At 47.3% G+C, this 13,897-nt stretch overlaps 1 protein-coding gene, 1 long non-coding RNA gene and 1 pseudogene across 2 annotated transcripts; 1 reads left to right on the top strand and 2 right to left on the bottom strand.

Annotated features, from left to right (window-relative positions):
• Positions 1-746: 746 nt before the first annotated feature.
• LOC100280984 (serine-rich protein) lies at positions 747-1,578 on the bottom strand. Its single transcript, NM_001153904.2, has one exon. The coding sequence runs from the start codon at positions 1,503-1,505 to the stop codon at positions 1,047-1,049; it is 459 nt and encodes a 152-aa protein (NP_001147376.1). The 5' UTR covers positions 1,506-1,578; the 3' UTR covers positions 747-1,046.
• A 1,769-nt stretch (positions 1,579-3,347) lies between these two features.
• Positions 3,348-3,865, top strand: LOC109946069 (uncharacterized). The gene is made up of 2 exons (XR_002269216.2): positions 3,348-3,393; positions 3,506-3,865. It is a non-coding gene; the product is annotated as an uncharacterized lncRNA (long non-coding RNA).
• Positions 3,866-10,150: 6,285 nt separating this feature from the next.
• On the bottom strand, positions 10,151-11,719 carry LOC103655716 (2,3-bisphosphoglycerate-dependent phosphoglycerate mutase-like; annotated as a pseudogene).
• Positions 11,720-13,897: the final 2,178 nt, after the last annotated feature.

Below are 13,897 nucleotides of genomic sequence, written 5' to 3'. Positions count from 1 at the left end.
GAGTAAAAACGTCGTTTACGTACCCTGCCACAGGAGGGTCAGCCCATAGTACCACTGTACGTACGTTCTGATGTTTTACTGAAATTAAATTCCTCGGATCTCTAGAGTGACGTGCATGGACGTTTCCAATCTCTTGAGGGCCCACATTTAATTGTTCTTCGGATGGTTCGAAGCCGGAGGATCAGACCAAAGACGTCGTTTCGTTACCCTGGCCAGAGGGGTACGTACGTATTAGGTATTTAGGTCAATCTGACAATACTTGTTTTGTTGCAAGTCCGCGACCTGGGCCTGAGGGAAACGGACTTTCTTGCCGCAGCGACGTACTCCATTCGGTGCCTCTGTTTGCCGCGGCGACCAGGTCCACGCGACCGGGAGCCCCTGACCTGGTTTAGTGGACTGTTCTGTTAATTTTTTTGTCTTAAAGAAAAAAAAATACTGTGCTGCTAGCGTTCTACTTCTATGGATAGCCTGGCCCGCCGGTAGTAGTATTCCACGGACCACGGAAGGGAAGGCTCCACGTACACCCTGCCCGCCTTCCCCGCGTGACGGCCGGCGTCCCCCGCGCGCACTCAACAACGACGAGGCCAAGCTTATCCAGACGGACGGACGCGGATGCAGCGGACCCAGACCCAGGCAGCCAACAACCGGAGAGATAAAGAGAGAGGTTGATCCGGACAAGATCGTGAGTGGCCTCCACAGTTTGGGCAAAATCCAGTTGTCTCCATTCCTCCTGCCATGTTTATCCATCCAAGAAATCCAAACTGGACACTCGCATGCATCCCATCATCTGCAATTCTATGTACACAGTACACGTACAAGAGAAAGAGAGAGCCTTTTTCCCTGGATGATGGTGATGATCCATGGACCAGGCTCCCAAAACTAGTCCTGATCCAGCGCTCCAACCTCCCGGCTCTGCTCTGGTCTTGTTCTAGTTAACCGCCGGTCCAAATTTTTTTATTATTATTACTACGATGCTAGTACTATACTGTTACTACTAGTGCCGCTAGGCTAGCTCTACACGGTACGGTGGCAAGTCGGCGGCGGGTCTATAGGTGGCCGTTGTCGCCGGGGCGGTCGCCGGCCACGGAGACGGCGGAGAGGCGGCTAGGGCGGGGCCGGCCGGCGCCGGCGCCGACGCGGCGGCGGTGCTGCGCCGTGGTGGCCGCGAGCGCGCGGCGCGCGCACTGGCCGCCCTCCACGGCGCCGATCCGCACCAGCGCGCTGCCCATCCGCCTGCCCGCCGCGCACAGACGGCTGGTGGTGGTCAGGGGCGGCGGCGGCGGCTTCGTCGCGCGCTCCTTGTGCAGGCTGCAGCGGAACGAGCCCGGGTGGCTGGTCGGCGAGCACATGCAGGTCCGTCGGCCCCGCGACGACGACGAGACGCTGACGCTGACGGACTGCCCGGCGCCGGAGAGCGAGACGCGCGTGGGCGAGGCGTAGCGGTAGTGCGCGGCCGAGAGGACGGGGCCGCTCGGCCTCCTGGTGGTGGTCGCAGCAGTCGCCATGAGAGGTGGCGGCGAGTTGGGTGGGGTGGAGTGGAGCTCCCAATTGGGCTGCTGCTTTCGTTTCTGCAAACTTGAGGGGCGCGCGGTGCAGAGGCTATTTATAACTGGGCTGACCTGGTCTGGGTTGGGGTTAGGTTGAGCTAAACTGTGGTTAGGAGCTGCGAAAGCGGTGGGCGGGCGGCCATGGACACCGGAAAGCTAGATGTGGCCCGGTCCCCGGTTCGACGGAGGTAGGGTAACGACCACCCATGGGGGTGGGGCAGGCTGGTGGTGGAATCCGACGTGACGCGCGAACGAACGACCAGGAGAGCTGGAGCTGGAGCTGGAGATGACGATTCCGCCCATAGGAATAGGATCCATCCGATTCCGCATTGTGTGCGGGTAGAGAGAACAGGAACTGATTTGTGGCGCTCGGCTCGGCTGGCCCACTGGCATGTGGCATGTATGCCACCAACTGATTTGTGCGTGGGCAGGAATGATATAGTACTCCGTATCTGTGGATCCGCAATCGCATGGGCCTTTGTGTCCGTTGAATTAGCGGCTTCATGCTTCCGTTATAGTTTAATCCTGGGGGTTAACCCTAGAATAGAACAATAACTCTGTGTCGCCGTTCCCCATCCCTTTTGGCGGCCAATCCTTATCTCGTACGTACTACATTGATCATCCCGGGGGCAGGGCCGGGGCCGCGTGACCACACGTGTCGGACGCATGCCCCATCCAAACCCACGGGCGCGGCGCTGCGGGTGCGTGGCGCCCCCGCCAGCCGCCATGGACGGGGGACAAGGCCGGCGCGGACAGCGCATGGGCACTGCTGTTTTTTTACTGCTCGCCTGTACCGGCGTGCCGTCTAGATATGGGACACCTCACACCTGTGGCCCTGTCCATCTGCATGCAACGACCGTTGCTTCATTATAAGCTACTAGTACTAACGTCGTCCTGATATTTGTTAACTGTACAATGCTACAAGCACTGCATATTCTTTGGGGGGTGGTGGCGTGCATGTATCTCGAATCCACCAGCTGATTGGGTGAGCGACTAATCAAACCGCCTGCTTTTTATTGATTGGCGCATGCACAGCCTAACTAGCTGTGTCTGTATAATACTGTGCGAGAACCGCATCGTCGGCCAGCGTGGCGCTCTGTGTATCTCGTTTGTCTTGTGAGATTCTTCTGTTTGCATTTATACAAACCACGCGCGCGGCGCCTAACGACTACGTATGTGGAGACCAGTGCGCGCGTGCTCCCATACTTTGGTCTCCGCTTAGACTAGAACAATTAGAATACAAGGGATTACATAAACACTGATGTTCGGTGATGCAAAATATCTTTACAACTATTAAGAGCCATTTGTAGACTGCCCCCGCTCTCCACTGCCTCCCGCGACGGATCCCGCGCGCGCACACGATCCCGCAAGCGCCAGGCAAACTACCCCGCCGACCTCCCGATCCCCTACCTTCCGATCCCTCCCGATCCCTACCTCCAGCGGATCCCGCGCGCGCGCCCGCCCGCTCGCGCCCGCTCGCGCCTGCTTCCAGTCGACCGGGGTCCGGCCCAGGCCGCACTGGATCACCACTGAATACGGCGGATATGTAAGCGTCGTTTTCAGAGTTTCAGTAGTGTACGTACAAGCCCTTCACTGGAAACTTCCTGCAGAGAATCGACAAGGTGCTCAAGAGGTTCAGGAGCAACATCATCTTCTCCAACGGAATGCGAGACCCGTGGAGCCGAGGCGGGTAGGTCCATCTGTCCGTCTCAGTTTCGGTCTCCATCGCTTCATATATATATAGTTTCGGTCTCTGTCTCTGATGGCGTATGGGTTTACTGTTCTACGACAACCAGGGTGCTCAAGAACATCTCGTCCAGCATCGTTGCCCTTGTCATGGAGAAAGGTGAGCATGGAAACCTCAGGAGGAGGAAGAAGAAGAAAAAAAATGTAAGATCGTTGTGGCATTTTTCGCTGTTCACTTACGTGCAGTTACTTGCCATCACTTCTGTGGTCAGGGGCGCATCATCTGGACCTCAGATTCGCGACCGATGAGGATCCGGACTGGGTTACAGAACAGAGGAGGCAAGAAGTTGAGATCATAGAGGGATGGATAGACCAGTATCATCGAGACATGGCGCAAGTATCCTAAAGGTGCTGTGTTGCAGATTTACAGTTACAGTCAAGACAAGTTCACGTCTGGTCTATGAAAAAGAAAACATAAAAAGGAAAAGTTCCTTTATAGCGCACAGGACAATCACAGGGACATTAAGATGATAAAAGGTGAAAAGCCAGTCCAGTTGTTTCACTTATCAACATAAGCTGTAAAACTTGAACACTCTTGGACGAATCATGAATGAATTTTTACACGATGTTCAGTGTTTTTTTCTCCCCTTCCTAGCCCCCAATTTTTTTTTCTATTTTCTTCCTTAGTATATATGTAGCATATATATGAAAAAAGGGGGAACAAAGATCAGGTGTTCCTAAAGCCTTGACTCTTGAGCACCCAAATTCATTTCACACCTTCGTTATAGTAATCCATACTGTACTGGTTACGGCTGAGTTATGTACACTATAGTTGTGTTAATTCTTTCAGAGTAATTCCTGAGTAGTAAAGATGATGTACCTAAAAGTTTGTTTGCTGACTCCACTAAAATACCATACTTTTTGCAACACTAAAATTTGGGTGTTAAACATGTTTGAAAAAAAACCGATTCTTTATTTCACGCATGCTCACAAATTCGGTTGCTGGATAGACTAGGAGACATTGGATATGGTCATATGGATCCTGCAGGGTGTCCAAAATCTCTACTAACTAATAAGAGGAGATTGTAGACTGCTCCCGCCTCCTACCCCGCCTGCCAGCCGCTAACCCCGCCGCTAAGCGCCCGCCACGACCGCTCCGCGCGAACCCCGCCGCGAAGCGCCCGCCCGCCCAGCTCTACCAACCCTTCTCCGTTCGCCCTGGCCTCAGCGCCGCATCCTCCGACGCATGGCAATCTGCCCCCCCCGACCCACCGAGACAACCGCTCGCGATGTCCTCCCTACCGAGACAGCCGCCGGGACGTACACCCAGCCGCCTCCCCCACAGCCCACCTACACCATCGAGATTGTCGTCGTCCTCGCGTCCGCCTACCCATCCCGTTGTGCCCTTGGGCCTGGATCTGGGCCGACGAACAACAGATCCCGATCGCGCGCGCAGCGCCGCAGTCGTCGATCGCAGCGGCAGCCACCTAGCCGGAGGATTGAGCCCCGCCGCTGCTGCCGTCCGTGGAATGGACTGGCTGCCGACGAGCTGAGCCGCCCGTGGAATGGAACTGGTAGCCGCCTCCTCCTCCGCCGCCACCAGTGTGACTCGCTGCTTGACTCATGTGTCGACGGTGTGATTTACAGTCGCCGTAAGGCCGCCTGAGGAGGAAGCTCGGTCAGTGCCAGTGACTCCACATCTTAGCCAGAAGTCCAGTCCTGGCAGCAGCCTCGCCGAGAGGATGCAGGCAAGAGCTGGATTCATGGTGCCGAAGCTCAACATGCCCTTCAGCACAGCAGCTGGAGCTGACAATTCAGTACCCGAAGTTCCATCGCCCTACCTCACCATCCCGCCTGGCCTGAGCCCAGCTACGCTGCTGGAGTCACCAGTCTTCATTTCTAATTCCATGGCATGTGCTCTTCTCTAGGTTATGATAGGGTGTGGATGCGTTATCAGAATCAGTATTGCTTTCGTCTATGGATGTTAAACTGGGAGTTCAAGAATGCTTGCTTTAATAAACTTTTGACCTCTCCAGGGGAGTTCGTGAAAGCTCTACTTCAGTTCCATGATGATCAGTTCTGCCTTGTTTTGTAGCATCCAGTCTCTTCTTTCCAAACAGGCTTCTGTTTGTTTTCTCAAAAGCAGAAAAATAGTATCGTACCATTCAAATATTTCAAAGTTTTCTTGAAAGCAGGAATATGATGATCAATCTCTTTTCATTCCATAGTTATATGGCAATGTATGCCCCACACTTCAGGTCCAAACTTCCCCCTTATGTACTACTTGGAACTCCAATATAACAGCTGTTAATGTTGTCAAAGCTGGATAGGAATTTCATGTGTTTGCTCTGTTCATATTCATATCTGTATTTTGAATCATCATGTTATTTCATATGTAAATTAACTAAGGAGGTATCACCTAGGACAATTATTTTAATAAACTCTGATACTGAAGCTATTTCGTACCTGACAGCAATGTTTTTTTGGTTTCCTTGCAATTCTTCAGGACCAGGGCTCGCCAATCACGGGGACACTATTCATGTTTGGTAGCACAAATGACAATGATCCTATTAGATTTGGAGGTGGTCCTCCTTCAGTTGGAGATGGCCCTAATGCTTTTCCTTTCAAGCCCTTAGATCCGAAATCCTCACACTACACTGTTGAAGCAATGAAGCTTACGAGTACTTTTTCTTTGGATCTTTTGAATCAATTACAAGGTAATTCATTTAAAAATCGCAGTAACACACGTGTACCTAAATATCATATATAAAAGTCTGCATGGTATTGATGTTTGCAATGTAGTGGTGAAACAACTAGATTAAAATAACAAAATTTATGTATGGATAGGATCACAAATGTATTAAGAAACATTTCTCATAATAGTATCATGATATTATGTGTTTCCGTTGCAACGCACGGGCACTCCCCTAGTATATATAATATGAGCTAGGTGTTAGAATCTATACTGTCTAGGATCGATTCCTAAGTCCCTAGAATACCAATCCGTAACTGAAAGTAAAACCTTGATGACGTGTAAATCTGATCTACTTATCTACTGAGAGGAATGAGAAAACACACCTTGTTGTTGCTGTGGCTATCTTCATACCGTAGCCCTGCAGAGAAGCAACAGGCATCGAGATCCGAGCCGCTGTAGGTTGTCGCGTTTACAGACACTCCGATGTCTAGGCGATGGGGGCCTCTGGGGACTAGGGTTTTGGGACGAGGTACAAGCATTAGTCTTTCCTGCGACCCCTTAGTCCTATATATAGCGTCGTGTGTCTGAGGGCTCCAACCGAGGTTAGCGTGGGCCCTCCCGATCAAGGGCCCGATTAAAGGAACGATAGTTGGGTTAAGCACAATCCAGTCTCTTTTGACCGGCTGTAGAGGACACACCCAACACTAAGTACTAAAAGTGTTTTAGAATCGGGAAGTTGGGAGAAGCATTTTGGTTATCACTAACATGAGAAAGGGTCGTCGTCGTGCAATCTCATTGGAAAACAAGCTCGCCAGAGCGTCATCAAAATCTCTATATATACTAGGTGGATGCCCGTGCGTTGCAACGGGAAGATAAAATACCACGGTAACTCATGTACAAATGTGTTATAGTATTATAGGAAAAGGTTTCGTAATTTATTTATAATCCTACCTATACATTAATATACAAAAACACTAATTATATTCTATATTTTTGTTAGTATCACTAAAAGTAGATGTTTACATACCTTAAAAGATATAGATGTATATTCGTCTGTTGCTATGGAATCAATATGATAAGATACATTGATATGCAAAAATACTAATTATTATTCTTTACTTTTGTTAGCATCACTAAAAGTAGATGTTTTCATAGCATCAGTTCGTCTAAGTTTTTTTTGTTCAACATCACATACTTGTGTTGCTAATGTAACAAAAAAAAATCACACGCCTCACAAACATTACAATATGATCAAAATAGACACTAACCAAACCTTGGAGGACTTTGTGCTGCTAGTGAACACCTACTCTACTGTTATGCTGCTTACCCAAGACAGAGGAAATACACACGAGCAACTGTTGTGGACTTGTTGCAAAATAGCAAGGAAAGGTATTAGTAATAGCAAGCATAATTGTAGTAGATGCAAGTATAACAATGACAGTCTGCTCTTTAGTACCTTACATGTATGAAATAAAAAACTATATAGGTAAAGTGAACAACATGTCGTTATGTAAATCTAGCACACTAATGCTATGACCCTAAATTGCGAAATTCAAACAACCAAAAAGGCCAAAAATATTTATTTCATCAACCCATACTTGTTTGTTTAGGCCCACACAAACAAGAAGCAAGGAATCACTAACTTCTACACCCTAGTATTTTTTCTTTTGGTTTAAAAGTAAGGGCTCAGATTCTCACCTGAAATCCAGAACGATTACCAAGCGAGATAAGCATCAAACATTATTTAAATATAGGGACTCAAACGAGTTGTATTGTTGCAGACTGGTATTGTATTATTGAAGCCTTTTATTCGTGTCTTGGACCATTTTTAGCTGGCTTAACACAACACATATTATGTTAACAAATAGGTGTAGGAACTCATGTAAAAATATTCAATAAGACTATGTTCACCATTTCTCAAAAATACATTCTGCCAACCATTACCTGCTCAATAAAACCTTAGCATCATGAGTGACCCTCTGTAGGTCCACAGTTATCACATCTCAAGATCTCTCAGCTGATTCCCTTTCCTGCTTTACTTTCTCATAAGATTCCACAGTGGGCAACACAGGAACAATAAAAGTCTCAGATTCATCGTTGAAACTATATGACAGGTGAATGAATTTGTATATATGGAGAGCAGTAAAATTAGTCACCGAGAATCAACCAAAAGCACATAAAGATGTAAGCTTTGAATGAATAGGAAGTGAGATCATCTGGTCAACTGCTACACCCAACCTTCTGTAGTGCAATATTATGCCCCAAAGCAAAAAAGTTAGCACAGATCATACACAAATCAAGAACATATATGCTACTATATAGTGATAACATACATGATTGTCCAAGGGTGACAAAGGAAATCAGGATGTGGAGAAGAGACAAATGAAGGCAGTAGGGAAGGTACAGGACAAGGTCGTGGCCTGACCTCGCTGTCAGACAGTGAGGGTGGACTTGTTGTTCCATACGGGGGCGCTGGAGTTGGTGTCCAGAAGCTAGAGTAGCTCCCGCTAGACAGGCAGTGCTGCAAGAGTGAAGAATCCCACCCATGTGAGATGAGCGAGCGCATCAATCAACGACCGGGCGCAAACAAGATATGAAAAATTGATTTGAGGATATAATACATGATAGGGTAAAATCGTTGAAGAAAGAACCCAAGATAGAAAGAAAAAAAAAGAGAAAACAACACCTTGAGCGAAGATCCATGGCTGCTTGTGAATCACGTCGAGCAGGCGAGTGGAAGGGATTCGGGGAGCAGACGCTTCTATACCGTGAGCCACTTCCCGGAGCTGCGCGGCCATGGACCACGACCGCGTCGCGGAGGTGCTACAATGCTGCCCGACATTCCTAGTGCCAACGCCGTTAGGGCCGCTACAGACCTGTTTGTTCGGTTGTCATGTTTGTCAACGCTTCCAGCAAATAGTAAGCGAATATATAGTACTGAAACTGAAAAGTCAACAAATGCAAGAATAAATTGATGGCCAAATATCATACCCGAACCAGCCACATGGTTGGAAATATAACACAACTTTGTCTCCGGTTGTCAGGTTTGTCATAACCATCTCTCCAGGAGAATCAACCCAAGTACGCCCAAATATCAGGTTGTTAACCTTTGTTAGTGGTGGCACCAAATCCAACACGACACCAGATTTTTTAAGTGTCACTCTAGTCCTGTGACATGGAAATTATATTACAGGGATTAGAATAACTGGGTCCCAATTCAGCCTTCAAAAAGGTTTCCATTTTATTCCAATAAAATATTTTTAAGCCATACAGATCTCCAAGAAAGAAATACAATTCTAACAATTAACCTTCCAACTGGATAGATTTTCAATGAATTTCCCAAGAACTTTGTCTTCACCTTAGGTGTGATATCATAAGTAAAATGCTCATTCTCACAGTGAGCAACACCCATTGGGGGATGATGGCTTACCTGATAAAAATGAGAGTACAAAATGCATAATTAGAAAACTTTGTTGACAAAGTTGTCTCCATTCAAGATAATCTGCAATGACATTCGTATCACCGACCTACTCGGCAAGAAATGTAATGCCCTGGTGGTTAACCATCTCATAAGTCTCTCCAAGGATCGAATTAAAAGGCTTCCATGTGCGCTGATATGTGAAGTATACCGAAACAGCCCATGTAGCTGAAACAAATTGATTAACAGCTCAGTCAAGTCAAGCATGATATGGCACCGAACGCTGTGCAAGGCAAGGGAAGGAGAAAACTCACAAGCATAAACCATATGCATGTATGGATCCTCACATTCATCTGCTTTGTCTAACAATTCACAGTATTCCATCAACTGCATTCAACAGGAACAGGTAAAAACATTAGCATGAATCATCACAAGATAAAAGAGAAGTTATTTTCTGTATGGAGCTCAGTAAAGAATAGGAAGATACTTGTATCACATAATGGGTGACCAAATCAAAACTTATAATGGCCATCCAATAATAGGGTCATACCGCATTAGGTTACTTACCTCTATGTTTTTTTATTGAATTTTTCATGGCATTACAGGCAACCTAATTTCTACAGCAGAACATGAAACACGACATCAGGAGTTTGCCATACAAGTAATTGCTACCGAACAACCATAAGGCAGCTTGTAAGATCTTCTAACCTTATACATTAGTAAATAAATATTTGGTGAAGGGGAAAATTGCTACAACATAGAATACAGTTTATGCACAAAATATTTTTTTAAAGACGACAAGGATCAAACAAGTTGTGGAACAATCTATTACGGAAAAATTACTATAGGTCAAATCGAGCTAGAAAAAACTGTTTTTTAGAGTCGAACATAAATAAAAAAATTCAGGTTATAAATTTGATATGAGCTAGCACAATAGAAAGAAAACTAAGCACATGCATTTCTGCATCCCATAGTAGAGGAATTCATCGATTCAAGAATAACCTTTAGCATGCATACCAATACTGCAGCAAAACCAATAACCCAAGTAAAAAGTGTATCTTCCAATTAGTGTAAAGTGGCCTTGCCAGATGTACCTGATCTTTGAAATAAGCAACAGCTCTCTTAGCACACTTCTCTAGACTTTCTCCATTTGGCGGAGGAATATCATAACTGCGGCGCCACTCATGAACTTGTTCTTTGCCAAATCGATCTACAGTTTCTTGCTTATTAAGGCCTTGTAGCTCACCATACCTAGAAATGTCAAGGGATATTTAAAGAGAAGCACAGTCAAACAACTATTATAATCGTATACTCCCTCTGTCCCAAATTAAAATTGGTCTTAGTAAATTAATAGATTCATATAATACTTGATGTATATGTTTTATATATGTGTCTAGAATCTAGATTTATCATCATCTATTTGAATATAGACATAAAAATCAAGAGCTAAAATTAATACTATTTTGAGACAGAGGGAGTAATTAGCAAATCAAAGAGTATGGAGAAAGTATTACATCCGTTCATTCAATTGCCAAGCTGTGATGACAGGAATGGACTATTTCATTGTCTCCTCACTGTATATCTGACTCCACTTGTGAGCTTGTTCACTCTCATTATGCGTGATAACTGGGATCTGTAAATACATATATCACCAGCAAAGCATGATTTCTCCGGCAAGTTAATACACATGCTAGAAGAAATTACTGGAATTTAAAAGGAAAGACACAAACCTTCTTGTGCCGATGCTGCATCATGGCAAGCATTGCGGTCATCTGAGCATGAATCAGTGATGAAGTATATATCACATCGATTGGGATATTGCATATCCTTTTACCTGCCTCAATGGCCTCCTCAACACCCTTCGGTGTCAGGGGTACATCGACGCAGCCAGTAAACAGATTTTTCTCGTTCCACAGGGATTCACCATGCCGAATCAATATAAGAGCGCTTTCACCTACAACGACACAGAGATAACAGATTAGCAGATCTTATTATATGCCCCCAAATTCTGAGAAGCCCAAAGTTAAATGTGTCAAATGGACAGTTTCTCAAATTAAAAACAAATAACCACCATAGGAGGTCGTTAAAATTACTTGATTTCTTTGGGGTGTGGCCGTTGTTGCCATCGGATGGTAGGTGCGTCGGCTCCATGACAGAAGACTACGAGCTCGAGGCCCACATCAAACGAGCTTTTTGGAACTGAGGTATAGCCAAGATAGGGCTTCTGAAAATTATTATCCCGAACAACGAAATTGGATTTATAGTATTATAATACGTTCGGCCTCGGTATTTTGGTACCCGATCTCCTTTGATGCGTGCTCCCGCGCTGTTACGGTTGTTTATCTCGGTTTCCGTTTCTAAGAACGGATCCATCGCTCCCCAAGCTCCACCCGGCAGCGGTCCCGTCCTCTTTGCCGCTGGCGCTCCCGTCGTCTTTGGCGGCTGCGCTCCTGTCCTCTTTGACCGCGCCGCCTCTGGTACGTAGACCGTGCTCCCGTCGTCCTTGCCGGCGGCGTTCCCGTTCGCTTCCTGTCATTGCACGTTGGGTTGGGAGCTCGCGGCCCGCGTCGCTCGGATCACCGCTTGCCCGCCGTGCTGGGATCATAGTGTTGCTGCCCTGCTGCGCTGGGATCCTAGTCTAACAGACAACAAGCTCGTCAGCTAAGATATTGTTTATTTATTCTATGGGTCATAGTGTTGTTGCCCTGCTGGACTGATCTCCGAAGTGCATACTACTAAGCAAAATAGCTGTTGCTAATGGTGGCATACTGGATTTTTCTGGTATAAAATAGTAATTTATATGAGGATGTTAAAGGCGTCGAGTTCACTAGTTCAGTAAACTACCTCTATTTGGCAGCTCAAACTGGGAACTTTCAACCAGTTCAGTAAACTCCAGTCAGCTACTCCAGTTCAGTAAAATCCATGCAGCTCAAACTACCTCTGTTTCACCAGTTCTATGCAGTAGCAGGTACCCCCGTCTCGTGCTCCTCCCAGGCAGCTACTCCAATTGAAGCAATGGAGACTCCCGGCAGCGCTCCGTCTCGCTCCCAGGCAGCTACTCCTGGCTGGAGGAGTCGTCAAAACTGAAATGAGCTGCAGAGAGCTGATGCAAGCTGGAGAGAGCCGTCAAAAACAGAACCCTGCCAAGACCTAATGCACGCTAGAGAGAGCTCGCCAGCCGCACATTCCAAAGCGCCCAGCCAACTCAATGTCATCGTCAGAGAAAGGGATGGGAATGGAGAAGAAGAGCTCAGTTCCAAAAAGCTCCACATCAAACCCAGTTTTCTGCTGCCTAAACCACATCTTCCTTTTAGATAAACCAGGCGAGCATTGTCCATCCTCTTTCCGAATCTAGAGTTCTTCGCACTGCACCAGTGGGATTGCGAAAATGCTAGCGCGTGGTGAGAGATAGCCCTAGCCATTCTAATCCAAGAAAAAGAAAAGCAGTTAGTAACTGGTTCTACTGGTAATGAGTTCTAGGAAGAGGCTGAACAATTATTTGCTCGCTAACTTTATAATGAAACATGCTCAATTCGACCATTTAGCCATAGAGCAAAACTAATCGAAGAAACCAACATAAGATTGATGAACTCTTCTAGTGAAAACATTCCTCCCTTTATTCCACAAAATGGCAGAGCAGTAAAATGGAATACATGACCAACAAAAATGAACAAGTCCTCAATGAAGTGCACCTCAAGAACTCAGCAATGTGCGGCATTAGAGCCGTACCCTTCCTCCCTACCACTGCTGCCCTCCGTGGCGAGGTGAGCGATGTTTCCTATGCGCAGGTTGAAGGGCTAGGGTTGGTGGTGGCGAGAAGAATCTCTTTGTGAGTTCACCCGTGACGACGTCGTGGAAGAAGGCGGCGTCGAACGCGAGCTCGCCAGCCGTCTTGCCGGCCCACTTCCTCGCCAGCGCCGGCACGGCCGCGTCCTCCAGGTACACGCCGATGGCCGTCTTGACCCTGCGTGGGCGAGCGCTGAGAGCGAGATCTGCGTGGGCGAGCGCTGAGAGCGGTGGAGGACTGGAGGGGATTCTCCTGCTCGGCGGAGGGATCGCTGATGGCTTGGGGATTGCATCGCGAGGTGGGTGGAGGGGCGACATTCGCGGTGACGGGCGCGGGCATGCCGGGGGTGGGGGTGGGGGGGGGGGGGAGGCGGAGCCACGAAAGTGGTCTACACTATGCTCTTAATAGTTGTAGAGATAGAGGGAGGGGCCACATTGGCGAGATTTTATATATGGATGACAAACAAAAGCAACCGGTTGGATCTTTTATGAGTCTGGCCCATTTATTCAATAAAACTCTATGGTGTGTAATGGTGGAGAATACCAATTGTACCATATTGGAAGTCTAAGGGTCTTTTGGCTTGACTTATATGATGGGAATTATTCCACTTAACTTGAGAGGTCAAGAAACGGACAAGGGCGTGCCACACACGCGCGCGCGCCCACGGCCGGGCCGTGGCGTGGCAGGCGGCGAGCGGGTGTGATTGTGTTAATTTTTAGCACTTACTAACCGCCGGAGTTTCAACTCTTGTCCGTCTCTTGGCG

This window comes from Zea mays, chromosome 4 (assembly GCF_902167145.1).
Source record: "Zea mays cultivar B73 chromosome 4, Zm-B73-REFERENCE-NAM-5.0, whole genome shotgun sequence".
Classification (NCBI taxonomy): domain Eukaryota; kingdom Viridiplantae; phylum Streptophyta; class Magnoliopsida; order Poales; family Poaceae; genus Zea; species Zea mays.
Note: the sequence above shows the minus strand (reverse complement) of the source record. Positions and strands in the feature narration are given on the sequence as shown.